This window comes from Mastigoproctus giganteus, chromosome 1 (assembly GCF_048544385.1).
Source record: "Mastigoproctus giganteus isolate SK-2022 chromosome 1, ASM4854438v1, whole genome shotgun sequence".
Lineage (NCBI taxonomy): Eukaryota > Metazoa > Arthropoda > Arachnida > Uropygi > Thelyphonidae > Mastigoproctus > Mastigoproctus giganteus.
This window is the reverse complement of record NC_143575.1, coordinates 54,138,978-54,153,547: the sequence shown is the minus strand read 5'-3', so window position 1 is coordinate 54,153,547 and position 14,570 is coordinate 54,138,978. Positions and strand designations below refer to the sequence as shown.

Below are 14,570 nucleotides of genomic sequence, written 5' to 3'. Positions count from 1 at the left end.
CACCAGATAAATGCTTACGGCTTCTTGTTAAAAAAACTGCGATCCCTTCTCTCAAGGGTAAAAATTCCCATCACTCCTTGTTATGCAGCAGGTAGATATATCACATTGCCTGCCATGACTGCGGTGGTTGCTACATCAGGGAATCTGGCAGAAGGGCTCCATGACTGGATCTTAGAACATGAGAGGGAAATCCAGTCTGCTGATTCAGAGCATTCTGCAGTCGTAGAGCACTACTGGTGCTCTCAATATGATCTTGACTCATGCCAGGATATCAAAATTATCGCCCACTCACAAAGTTACCATCAGTGCGTATGGCTCGAATCACTCATTTGTATCTGGTTACCATGATGATTTTAACAGCAGTAAAAGTATACTTATACATCCAATCATGGAGGCGGTTATCCTACAATGTGATAAATGTTGGCACACACACACCCCATGTATATGCCCTGCATTCGCAGCTGCATACATCTGGTTCTAACCGTTGCTTGCACTCATGTCACGCTTTGTTTTCCTTACATAACCACGCATGGGCATTCTTTATTTGTTTCATAATAATATTTGTATTCAGCTGATGAAGAGTCCCATAGACTTGAAAGCTACTGTTTTGCTTTATTTTTATTTAATTTAGTGTAAAACTCAGTTTGTTTTTTTTTTATTAAAGAGTACTATCTTGTTTGAAATTTTCGTTTTTCTTAATTCCATTCCTCCGGAGGTGAGCAATATATTTTATACTTTATAGATGAATATTTAGTTATATTATTATTGCATTCAAAAATGCATTCACATTTTTTTTATTCTTAACTTTTTGAGCATCAGTGTATTTCATTTATAAAAACGTATGTATACATATTTTTATAAATGAAATATAGAAAAGGTTCTATCAACCCAAAGAAATGATAAAATTATAATAAGAAAATAAAAAAAAATAATTAAACAATATTAACATGCTGCTAATTTTATGAAAAAAAGTTTATAATTGTAATGCTTTAATAAGAACATTGTTACCTGAACATGGGATCTCTCTATCATAGACTCTTATAATGAATTTGTTAACAAATTCATTATCAGTATTCATTATCAGAGAAATACTCTTGCAGCATTTCTGTTCTAGAACAAAAACAGGAAATTATAATTTCTCTTCTTTTTCCGTACACTCAGCATAATCTTGAAATAAAAATTAAAACTCTCCAGTAAATGTAGCACAAAATATTATTATTATTAAGCATATGGTGCAAGGAAGCTTATGCTGCACCAGCTTATGGCGTACCAGCCAATAAAAATTTGAGTACTGAGAGAGACAGACAGACAGACAGACAGAAAGAAGTAGGAGGGAATCACCAAAAGAGAGAAGAATGATGATATCCAGCTCAGGACCCTGTGTGTGTGTGCCAAGCCCATACTCACCAGATGTGAGCCCCTGGGGTTAATTTAAATACATTATCAACAAAAGAAATGTTTTATAAGCTTGAGAAATTGCAGTAAATTTGTATGATATAATAAATGAAAATGGTCAAATCTGAGAAACAGGCATTGTGTTTTTACATATTTATATCCTGAAATAATTTGTTTTTTTGTCAAGTTTACTAAGCTTCAAAATATAGGCCTTTATATGCTCAAAATATAAGCCTACATATACCAACATTGCTTACAATATGTACTACACAAATTAATTTAGTTATGATTTTGTAACATTTAGTATACAAGTAGGCAAGGCGCCTCTGTAGCCAGGTAGGCAGGAGCAGCAGTGCGTAGCATATGCTTCTTGATTAGACCAGGGTTCGAGCCCGTGACCACCAAATATGGAGGATGTGGAAAAGTCAGGAAATGACCACCGTATATCCCCGGAGCAGTATGGCCTTAGCTGCTAATGCTCCTAAAAACCAAATAATAACAACAAGTAGGCAATGGTAGGGTGACAGCAGCAGATCCAAAATGAGCAAAAGTGATGCCCAGTCATGCAGCTATTGTTTACTTATAGGTTAGTTTTTACCAATCACATGACATTGACCCTTGATCTAAAACTTGGGAGAGCTGAGCTGGCCCTGACCCTGTTAAACTGACCCCTAGGTAGCTTAAACAAAGACTTAGATAATGGCTGGCCAGTTTAAACTGAAAATTAAATCCATTAATGCATTCACATCCGGGTGAGCCATTAGTGGGTCACTCAGTAACTGTTTGTTTGTTGGATCAATCCATGGTTGATCAATAATTCTTATGATGTATTCTCTCACTTGTTTTACAAATGTGTTATGAAAATATTTTTTCATACTCCATACCTACAGATAAATTGTACTTTATGTAGGAAGTGTAGGAGTGAAATATATAAATTTGCTCCTAAGAAACCAGCTTTGCACCATATGGCTAATTATTATAATAATAATAATAATGCCTTGCTTAGTAACTGCCTATTGGACAGAGCCGAGTGGGCAGGAGCGGGAGTGCAGTAGCACACGCTCTTTGAGTAGACCGGGGTTCAAGCCCCTGACTGCTGAATACGGTCGATCTGCCAACCCGCACTGGACCAGCGTGGCAGATTATGGTCCATTTCCCTCAGCATGAATTGTTGAGGAGGCTTCCATCCTGCAGTGGGTTGATAATGGCTGCACTTTACTTTACTTTTAACCCACTTGTTGGTCTCAAACTATCTAGTTTTGCTGGCAGGGTAACTATTGATGGGTTGCTAAATGTGTCACACTATAGAAATTCATGTGAATATGACTGATACATTTGCCTCCTGTGCTTCATACTTCAATTACAATATATTTAAAAATATACCAACATACTTAGCATTATAAAATTACGCCTATTTTGAAATATATTATTGTAAAAAAATTACTATGTTGTTCACAATGAAAATTGGCAATTTTTGAAATACAGTCGAACTTGGTTATAACAAGCATCAAGGGATCAATAAAATTTTCTTGTTATAACCATTACTCACTACATCAGTAATGAGTTAAATCTGCCTTCTATTTTTTGTAATTCTCAATAACTTGATAAAAAGATAGATTCCAAAAACAAAAGAAATATTAGAGAGAAAAAAATAATATTAGTATATACCTACATATTATTTGTATTAAAATGCTTGTGTAAACTACAATATACTTAATATTAAACACAATTTATTTGTCTCTAATTTTAAAACCATACACTTAATACTAAACACAATTTCCTGTTTCATCAGCATTGTAGATGTCTTCATCATTGAAATCTTTCCTGATTTTTGCCCAAATGGTCAATCCATTCATTCGCCATCATTGGATCTGCAGATCAAGATTCTCCACTTATTTTTGCGTAAACGATGTTATATCAGTTTTTAAATCAATCCAGCCAATTGTTACTTACAAAATCGTCGCATCCAAATTGTTTAGCAAATTTTTCCGCTTGAGCCTTCAAGATCAGACTGTCTATTGAAAATTCAGCACTTCTTTGTGTAGTGAACCATTGAAGCAATGCTTCATCGACGTTTGTAACCCTGCACTATTTAATTTTTTTTTTCCAGTTATGTTCTTTTCCACTGCCGATATATAAACATGTTTATTCTTCCACAGTGTTGATACTGTTGAAGAGGACAAAGAAAATTTTGGCTAAAGTAAAGAAAGCCCACATGAGAAGCATGCAAAAGTTCAATGAAATTTACCAGTAAAAGTACTTTGCCTTAACAGCATTTGTATTGTTGCTCGCTCAGTAAACACGGTGGATGTTATCGGTCTGGAGTAGAAGTTGAATCCCACATGAGCTTGAAACCCTCCCAAAGTGGAGGGGAATAACCTGACCTTTTTTCTTTAGAATCACTAATTGAATCATGAACAGAGTCATATTGGAAGTTCTGGCATTGTAAAAAATGTTCATAATGCAGTTTCACCGGTAAACTTTTTCGAAGTTTGCCGTGCTTTTCGTGTGGGCTTCCTTTACCTTTGTCTTTTTTTTTTTCCTTAATAAACAATTTATTCACTAGTCCACCAGTGATTCTAAAGAAAAAAGGTTAGGTTACCCCCTCCACTTCGGGAGGGTTTCAATCTCCCATGGGATTCAATTTCTACTCCTGACCGATAACACCCACTGTATGTTTACTGAGCGAGCAACAATACAAATGCCATTATGGCAAAGTACTTTTACCAGTAAATTTATCGAACTTTTGCGTGCTTCTTGTGTGGGCTTTCTTTACCTTTGTCAAAACGTTTTACACATTTCCACATTTTTTGCACCACGTTCTTACTCACAAATAATTTCGACTTTTTTGCGAATTCTGAGACACTTTCTTTTGTTAGTAGACATTTTTCCAAAGGAAGGGTTCATTTCTAACTGATTTTACTTTAAAATGACAGTAAAGTGATCTGCATACAACAAATACCGTTTCCAAAATTCTTAGAAATCCCAAAATAAATTTATGGTTCAGTGAATACAAGACAATCTGTAACTAGGATATTGTGACCATAGAAATTACAAGCAGAACACTAATGCACTATTGTGTAGCCCCCCCCAAAAGGACAAGCTCATAGACTGACCACTAATCCGATGCAGGTGGTCATAAAAGCTGTCACTACTTTTATTTTTATTCGAAAAACCCAATTCTTCGAATTGGGTTTTTCGACTGCCAATTAAAAATAACAGTGAGAGATTGCATGGGAATACACGTAAATTAAAGTCATTATGGCTTTTTGCTTATTACAGCCGTGATTTCACTATTTCCATGCTCATTGTAACCAAGTTCGGTTGTACTTTATTTTCCTTAAAAACTTTAAAACATTTCTGTTGTACTCTTCCTGTATCAACTACAACTTCTCTCTAAGTTGAGAGCAGGATACTTTTTCCTTCAGTAGCATTTGAATAGGTGCAATATGGCCATAGCAGCTCTAGTGCCATTAAACCTCATCAACAATAGAGTATTATTTATTTTCCTCATAAAATCTGAAACAACATATGAAATTCTAAGTACTTCAAATTGTTTGTTGTTGTTTTTTTTATATATATTTATTGCTGCAAGTTGTCATTAGACTTCTTAACTTATAACAAGTTATAATTGTTATAAGAATATGATCAGAAAATGTATCAGAACTTTTTATATCAATTATATTTGATAGAAATAATGAATTAATTATATGGGAACAATTATTTATCTTATATTTTCTTATTAAACAAAAAAAAAAGAAACATGTGACTTATTTTTAACACTGATGCACTCAAAATATCATTATTCTGAACAACAACAGGCAAATCATATATTCTATTGCAGTACATAAAAGATAACTGGACATGGGGGTCATTCTATTGCTTATATCAATGCCATCAAGGGAGAACAATTTACCAGTGAGTTGCTGTAATTTTTGACAGAATTCTCTAATTATTCATTACTCCACACTACAAAGCACATGAAATTCTCTAATATCCTTTTACTTCCAAACAGTGTGAAAGAACTGATCATGACAGAAATGGCATCAAACATGCACAGACACCTATGAATGATAGTGTATATACATTGGCAGTGTTTATCTGACCAAGTAGCCATTCATTGTGGCGGCTTATCTGGTAGAGCAACTCACTGGTGGGTCACTGTAATTATTATTATTGAGGCTATAATTAAGTGTTAAATCTTGCCAACTCTGATTTTAGGGTCAAAATACACCAGAAAATAAAAAATATAAACTTCTCCCCAGTAATGGACAAATTTCTCAAAATACACTAGACCACAGGCTACATATGCAGTGTGCAGCCTGGCATGAACATATTTAAGAAATTCATGTTCCCTAGTTAGTGATAACATATGTCAGGTTTTATTGAAAAAGTTTAAATATAATTATATAAAAAATTAAAATATCTAGAAAATATAATCAGTGTCTATTTTTCCAAGAAAGTTTACATTTTTATTGAGAAAAGGATGCATCACATAAATTTGATTTAAAAAAAAATAAAAACAGCAGTTCTATTCATTGTGATTTTAAAAAACATTTACAGATGTACTAGGGTCTCTGGCTGGCCAGATGTACTGCACTAGTTTCATTGTTGTTTTGTGTTGCATCTTGTCATCCATACTGTTAATAAAAGAAGTGATTTCAAGTCTGTAAAGAAAAGGCCTTCTGAGGCCTCCTGAAATGAAGGGTAGCATCCTGTCCTGCCTCAGTTACTAGTGATTCATTAAGCCATGGAAGCTTAAATCCTTTCAATAGATATTCACATTGTTGAAACTGAGTTCAGGCAGAGCATATGCTGGAAATGTCCGTTGTGTGGCTGGTTTGACAATTCATCATTCTGAGTACAGTTATCTTATGCAATGTTGTTTGCTTTTCTGAAAATTGTAAGTAATCTCTTTTTTGTTTCTGTATTTTTTTAGAATCTAACTCTTAAAAATAATTAATGTTTTTCAGTTGCATAAAATCTGTAAAAACCAGTAAAGTGTGGTGTGATTTTTTCGAGAAATTTTTAATGAATAATTAATGAAGTTACACACTGTATTCATTGCAGTAGGAATTTAACTTTGGTGAAATCCACCAGAAATCAGTTGGACTTTGTATGGAGATGTCCTGAGTATAAAGTCCTCAAATCTCCTTTAACTGGAAGCTTTTTTTGAAGGGATGTGCATTTCTTTATCCACAGTCTCACATGTAATTATACTTTTAGGCAACATTAGTAAAATAATAAGAGGAGTTTACCTCAATATAGTACGTAGAACACTTCCGTATGATACCCTCCAGAAACACACACAGGAATGAAAATTGAATTTTCATTCCTGTGATTACGACATACAGTCAAAAAAAAAAGCGTTGTCAGCTTCAGGAAGGAAAATCGTTTTGAATATTTTCGTTAGATTCTTTTAATTGCATTAATTTGATTTTTAATTGTTTTAAATTTTATTTTGTGTTAAATTGATTATTTAATTATTTATAATTTACTCTAATGTACCAGTAAGTTGTCGGTTTTTTTTTTTTTTTTTTTTTTTCGTTTTTTCCGTTTTAATTTCTGGAGGGTATCATACGGAAGTGTACTACGTACTATATTGAGGTAAACTCCTCTTATTATTTTACTAATATTATTATCAACGTAGAACATATTGAGTATTACAACTCTGATTCATACTATCTAACCTTTTAGGCAACAAAAATTTCTGTGATTGCATGTATTTTTTATGTTTCTATATCAAAATCTGTGGTCATTAATTATTATCAGAATCTGTGTGAGATTTGTGCATGGAAATTAGAAAGATCCCATCATTCTCAGAAGACTTGTTCAAATCGATGAGTCTGTTAGTGAAGCCAAAATACCACCATGATGAAATTTACAAAACAAGAAAACATGGATTTTCAATACATATGACACAGAACAGAAAGTAGGCTATGTATGTTTTACTGAAAAGTGAATGATTTTGGTAAACTTGTAAACAAAAACTTGTACAGAAGTGTTGGAAACATTTAAAACTCCCAATTTGATTGCAGGACTATTTATGAATTTAATTTGGATTTTGAGTAAATTATCAAATCTATCCAATTTTAAAACTTATTTTTATCAATACAAAGTATGGTGTAATTGGTAAATAACATATTAAAAATCAAAGATTATTAAATAAAAATTTATTGAAATCTAACATACATGGGCAATATTATTTTGTTTTTGATGACTAATTTTTCAGTTGGGATTAGAGGGAATATTCTTGTATTGGGCCCATTTTTTTTTAAAGAATGAATGGAAGGATATTTGCCTGGCTTGCTTTTTTTTCTCTTCTAAAATAAATAAATAAATCTGGAACTGCTCATCCAATTTTCTTTTGAAGATGCAGTATTCAGTATTCTTTCTTTCAGTATTCAGATTCATGCCATTTTTGCCAAAACTTTAAAACTTCTATTTTTATTTCAATATCGAATGCTTTTTTTTAAACACTCATGGTTTACTGCAAGGTTAGTAAGAATGTATATAGAAAATATATAAATTTTACACACAAAATATGTAACAAATCAAAATATGCAACACACACACACTGTCAACTATAAAGTGAAATTATGCTAGCTAGAAAGAGTATAACATGTTGTGTGAGTTTTGTGCTTTTAATTTCAAATTTTCATTTGCATACTGGTGTATAAAGTGTCAAATAAATATACGTGTGACTTAAAACACATTTTAAGATGGTTTTTGTAGAAGGATGAGCTGTATCTTCTGTGTTTGTCCATCTTTAGGGCTCACATCTGGTGAGTATGGGCTTGGCACACCCAAGATCCTGAGATGGGTATCATCATTCTTCTCTTTCTCAGTGATTTCCTTCTACTCTTCTCTCTCTCTCTCTCAAGGTAACTCGGGAATTTTTTTTTTTTTTTTTGGCTGGTGCAGCATAAGCCTCAGGCTTCCTTGCACCATATAGCTAATAATAATAATAAAAAAATAATAATAATATTTAATGTTTAATTTGCATTCAGTTTCAACTATATGAACATTTTGAAGGGATTCAATTTTTGTGGCACCTTCAACAAATCCATTTCTCTCATTAAAAGCAATGCATTAAACACTGGATTGAACTTTTTCATTAAAGCCTTAAATTTTTTGTCAGTAGTAGGCCATTATTCACCATTATTTTCTGTGCTGCTCTTCATAACATTTGTAATATTAGCACTGTGAAAATCATAGGTATGTCATTTAGGGTATGGGAAAGCGATTTGTAGAAGAAAAAAATTAGTTCAAATTTCCAGCACAAGGGGAAAACTGCACTGCACATATGTAAAAGTTATCATTTACTTCAGGATGTCATTCCCTTAAGCAAATGACATCATGTTAGATAAAAGCAGATAGGCCAACGGCTCCGTCAATAACCATTATGGCTCTTACAGAAAAGGAACGTGCTCTTTTAGTAAAACTGTTCTACCAGAATAATAATGCTAATGCAGCACTATGTGAATATCGGAAACTTAAAGATTTGCATAAAGGGCCTTTGATGTCAGTGGGGCTTCGAAAACTAATAAAGAAATTTGAAGTGACTGGGGAGTTAGTTGTAATTCCAGGCAGGGGATGACCACGTATCGGAACAGAGGTTGAAGATTGAAGATGATGAACGGAGGATGAAGTGGCGGTTGCAATGGTCAGAATGCGAAACAGTACCAGTCAGTAGAGGTGTGTCAAGAGACCTGAACCTTCCTTGGTCTACTTTACATAAAGTACTTTGAATAATTTTACACTGGTTCCCGTACAAGATTCACGTGGTGCAAGAACTAGTCTTGTGATCAGCAACAACAACGGTTTTAAGACGGATTTTTGGCTCGTATGGAACTTGACGATACATGGACTCAAATGATCTTGTGGTCTGATTAGGCACATTTCACTTTTTATGGGGCTGTAAATGCACAAAACTGCCAAATATGGGGAACTTCTCATCCATCTGCTGTGCGTGAAAGACCACTACAAAATCCATACATTACAGTATCGTGTAGGTTCACAGCAGAGTTTATAATCGGGCCATTTTTCTTTGAAATGTCTACACCTCATGCCTTCCCTGTAAGGTGCATGGTAACTAGTGCACGGTACTGCACTCTTCTAAGAGATCACATTATTCCTGCTCTGCAAGAAAGGGAATGCTTAGAGACCATAGTAGTCATGCAAGATGGTGCTCCTCCTCACGTTGGTCAAAAAGTGAAGGAACTGCTCCGTTCAACATTCATGTTTACAGTCCCAATTTCTCTCTCCCTGGTGGCAGAAATTTGAAATATTTTTTTTTTCTTCTACAAATTGCTTTCTGCATACCCTAAATGACATATCCACCAATTTTGACAGTGCAACTCTAACCGTTTTGACACTAGGGTCTCCTGAATAGGGAAACTTATTTTATAACCACCCAGTATATAATATAATAAGTAATTAGATTAACAAGGAAGAGAACCTACATCATTTTTCTTAAACTGTTTTTTCATTTCCTGAATGTGCAAAATTGTAAGCTAAACAGCTGTGAAGCATCCTAAAATAGGGCAACAACCTCTCAATTATGGAATATCAAATTCAGTATAATTATAGGATCACTGTAACATAGGGTCTTACATGCAAGTGATCTTTGGATTTTAAGATTCAGTTGTTCTGTTTGTTTAAAGAACTACTTACTGTTGTTTTAAAAAATAAAGTATAAAAAAAGTAAATGAAGATTTAAAAATTATTTTTTTTAACTTTAACAATAAATTAAAAATAGACATTTGTCTTTCTTTGTTATGACTCATCATAGCAATACCTTATTGTCCTAGAGCCAAACAGAGTGGCACTTTTTGGTGCAGGGGATGTTTTCTTTCAGTTTCTAGATTAGGAAATTTACAAATCATTCCAAAGAAGGCGGTTCAAAGACATAGTTATATGCAGAGGAATGACTAATTTGGGTAAGATATGCTGCATTGAAATTAACTGAATTAATATAATTTACAAATTTAATTAATTAAACAAATTTAAGATTACAAAAAACCCATGTTTTGAAAGGAATAAGGTAAGTGTTCCAAAAGGTTTGGCTTCTTGAAATATTCAGTTATTAATTAATTAAATTTCTGACTTGTATTAATTCAGTGCAATGTATATCTCAATCAAATTTACAGACTATCCCCAAGTTTTTTCCAGCTTGAAAAGTTTTACAAATCAAATTGCTTAATTTTTCATCCACTTTAGACATTATGTAATAATGCATTAATGTAGCAATTCATACTGCGTTGTTACCTTGCTTTGATATGAAAGCTTCAGCAATGTTGCAGCATTATTTATAGCTTATAAACAATAAATGTACTATTAGAAGCATAGTTTTAATAATGTTTCATAATATTATAAATAAACAAAAACATATGAGTAACAATTTTTAATGAACTGTAGATATCCAACTGTTGAATTGTTTTTTTTTTTCTTTTTTTAGTTAAATAAAAAACTGCAATCTGTCCCCACCAATGTTCATCTTCTTCTTCAATATATGCTAGCAGAAACAGAAAAACTGCATGGAAGAGATATAGTAAAAACAGCCTTTTCTTTATTGGCTCTTGCAAAAGAAGGTAATTAGATAATATTAAGTTTGGTTTGTTCTTGACAGAAATAAAAAGTAAAATGGGTTCCAGGCCACTGAATATTACAGTTTTATGTGGAATACTTATTCCACAAGAAAGACAACCTTTATACATGTTTTAGTGCTCTCATAAATAGCCAACTTTCAGTTGTTAGAGTTGCTATATATTGCACTATTTTTAAATAAATAGCATTTCCCCACAGGGTAATATACTCTTTTAAAAATGATTGTAATTCTACATAAATTCAAATTTAATTTTTGTCCTTAATTGCAAGTTTATGATTACTGCATTATATCTCATCCCACTCTTACTTAAACCCTATAAAAAAATAAATATGTTATTTTATATATTTCAGAGAATTTTAGTGTATATAATGACTTTTTTATTTTCACTAATTCATTTTAAATTTGCTGTTTGTTTAATGAATAAATAAATTTTACATTCCAGCATTATAAATTGCAAGCATTATAAAGTTACTGGTTACCAGTCAAAAAATACTTTCAAATGCATTTTAATGTTGTTTGTGGCTGCAAATATTTCTTCAGTCATGACTTCATATGTCATTTCCATCCATAAATCTATAAATTAAGTACTTCATGATAAAATTATTTATTCTGTCCTAGCATCACATTATATAATGTATAGCAGTTCCTTCTTCAATGTTTAAACATAATGATCCAAATAAGCCTGTCTTATATACCTGATAATGTCATGTAGGTTAGTGACCGATATATGATAAACAATTTATGCAATTTGAAAAATAAACAAACAAAAGAAATACTTCATGTGGTAAAAAAAAAAAAAAAACTTATTTTGTTTTGGTTTTAAATAATCAGGTACAAACATGTCCAATACTTTAAAGAGGAAAATTATAGTAAAAAGTTTAAAATTAGAAAAAATTTAAAAAGTTGCAGTTTAGTTCTGTGTAGGCCTATTTGAATACTTAAGGACTCAAGTGTAAACTTCTCAATTGTAAAACTAAGTACAGTTTCACATTTTTGTTTAGTAAAGATATAGTCCATATGGACCTACGTTCCACCACTTTCTGCATATTACCCAGCCACATTTGGACCATTCTTCAAGTAATAATAGCACTTACACACTGTCCAATCAAAATATAAACATTCTGACCATTCCCATGTTTTGTCAGTCAGCCATTCCTCCCTGCCTGATGACACATGTCACAGTGAGAATCAGTAAATGTTGATACTGCAGGTTCATGACATGCAGTCCATACGAAGTACATGATTAAGATGTGATCTACAGACGTCAAAAAAGGAATGATTGTTGGATACTAGTTGAAGGAGGTGTTATTATGGAAACTGCAAGTCTTGTGGCCCATGATTAGACCAGAGTTCGAGCCCGTGAGGACCAAATACAGAGGATGCGGAAAGGTCAGGGAATGACCACTGCATATCCCCGGAGCAATATGGCCTTAGTTGCTAATGCTCCTAAAAACCAAATAACAACAACCAAGAGTGGATGGATAGTGTACAGAGTAAGAATCATTGGCAGGTACCCACACCTCATTGATGGTCATGTTGAATGTAGACTGGCCCACTTTGTGTAAGCCAGTAGACAGAAAATGGTGGAACAACGGTTGTCCTCTGCTTGAAGTGTTTCCAAGACCATGATCCAATGAACCTTCTTCCATGTCAGCCTCTGAAGTAGGGGAAGTAGTCAAGGTAACATGCTTATATCCACCTATTACCAACAACACCTAATATTTGCATCTGAATGGCATTATTGAACCATCAACAACTGAAAAAAAGTCGCCTTTTCTAATAAATAACATTTCCTGCTATATCTTGTAGATGGAGGTAACGGCAATAGAATGCAGAAAGGAATCACTTCAGTGCCCTGGTCCAACAGAAACATGCAGGTGGTGGCAGTGTTTCAGTATGGGGGCTGTTTTCCTGGGAATTCCTTGGAGCCCTCATACCACTACACGACACTCTGAATGCTAAACGCACTACCTATCCGTTGTGGCTGATCACATATACCCATTTGTGATGACTGTCTTCCAGATGGCAAATGTGGGTTCCAGCAGGATAATGCATCCTGCCACATTGGTAATATAGTTTGACAGTAGGGTTTCAGGGACTGATAGCAGTCATCATGAAACAGGTCTGTATATGGGATGTGTTAGGGTAACTAATAATAAGGATAGGTACATGTATACTTGCATGTATACCAATGCTAGAAGTATAGTAAATAAATTTGAAGAATTTGAAGTGTTGATCAAGACATCAAAGGCGGATAGTGTTGGGATAGTAGAGACGTGGTGTCACACAGATATAAGGAATGCAGAACTGGAATTTGGGGAGTACAATGTGTACAGAAAGGATAGACAGGATAGGAAGGAAGGAAGTGTTATGCTGTTAATTAAGAAAAACATAAAATCAAAAGAAGTGCATAGATGAACAGTGCACTGTTGAGTCAGTTTGGTTTGACATAAGAACTGCGAAAGCAAAAATAAGAGTAGGAGTGTGTTATAGGCCTAATGACTCGAATGAGTACAATGAACAATTGTACAGAGAAATAGAGTGGGCTAGTAAATCAGAATGTCTTATAATGGGGGATTTTAACTTCCCAGATATTGACTGGAACTTGTGGGTTGGTCACTCACACACTAGTAAGATTTTGTGGATTTATTGGATGATTGTTTTCTGCAGCAGCATGTTCAAGAGGCAACCAGAGAGGGTAATACTCTTGATCTGGTAATCAGCAGTAATCATTCATGTATTAAGAATTTGCAGATAAAAGAACCACTAGGTGGCAGTGATCACAGTGTACTGATGTGGGATTTACTTAAAGATATAATTACCATCATGGGTAAAGGAAAGGGTTTTTGCTTCTGTAAAGGTGAGTACAGTGGTCTCAGACAGTTTTTAAATTCTGTACAGTGGGATCAACTGACAATGTTACCAACAGTAAATTCTAAGTGGGAAGCATTCAAGGAATTAATCGTGGATGCTACTAAAAGTTTCATACCTATTAAGAAATATTGTTCAAGGTTTAGGCCTAAATGGTTATCTAATGAGACTCGTGACAGAGAAGAAAAATGCATGGGATGCATATAAATTATCAAGCAATTCAGAAGCCTATCGCAGATTTAAGCTAGTCTGTAATCAGGTCACAAAGGAGGTTAGGAAGGCAAAGGCAGATTACGAGAAATCTTTGGCAAAAGATGCTAAGAATAACAGCAAGGATTTCTTTACTTATATAAACTCTACGTGGAAGGGGATGAATCTGATTGGTCCACTTGACATCGATGGTTCAACTGTTGATGATCTTTCTCAGATAGCAAACAAACTGAATGAGTATTTTGCATCTATATTGACACATGAGGAGTTATTAAGGTTTGAAAATGCCACAAGCTTATCAAATTGTAGCAGGGTGCTTAATGATTTTGTAATAACTGAGAGCAAAGTGGAGGAGAAATTGTTGAATTGGAACATAAGAAAGGCACCTGGGGTGGATGGGATCTATCCAGTTATATTAAAGGAGGTGGCAAAGCAACTAAGCAAACCCTTAGCCATAATTATGAGAGCATCCTTGAACTCAGGG

The 14,570-nt window shown here is 33.8% G+C and overlaps 1 protein-coding gene across 3 annotated transcripts in view; it reads left to right on the top strand.

Annotated features, from left to right (window-relative positions):
- LOC150090805 (telomerase protein component 1-like) overlaps positions 1-14,570 on the top strand; it is an 827,340-nt gene that overhangs the window by 477,400 nt on the left and 335,370 nt on the right. For all 3 annotated transcript variants that reach the window (XM_090372947.1, XM_090372938.1, XM_090372956.1), the window contains exon 27: positions 10,856-10,988. In XM_090372947.1, coding sequence (XP_090229073.1) covers positions 10,856-10,988 — 133 coding nt within the window. The remainder of the gene's footprint in view (positions 1-10,855; positions 10,989-14,570) is intronic.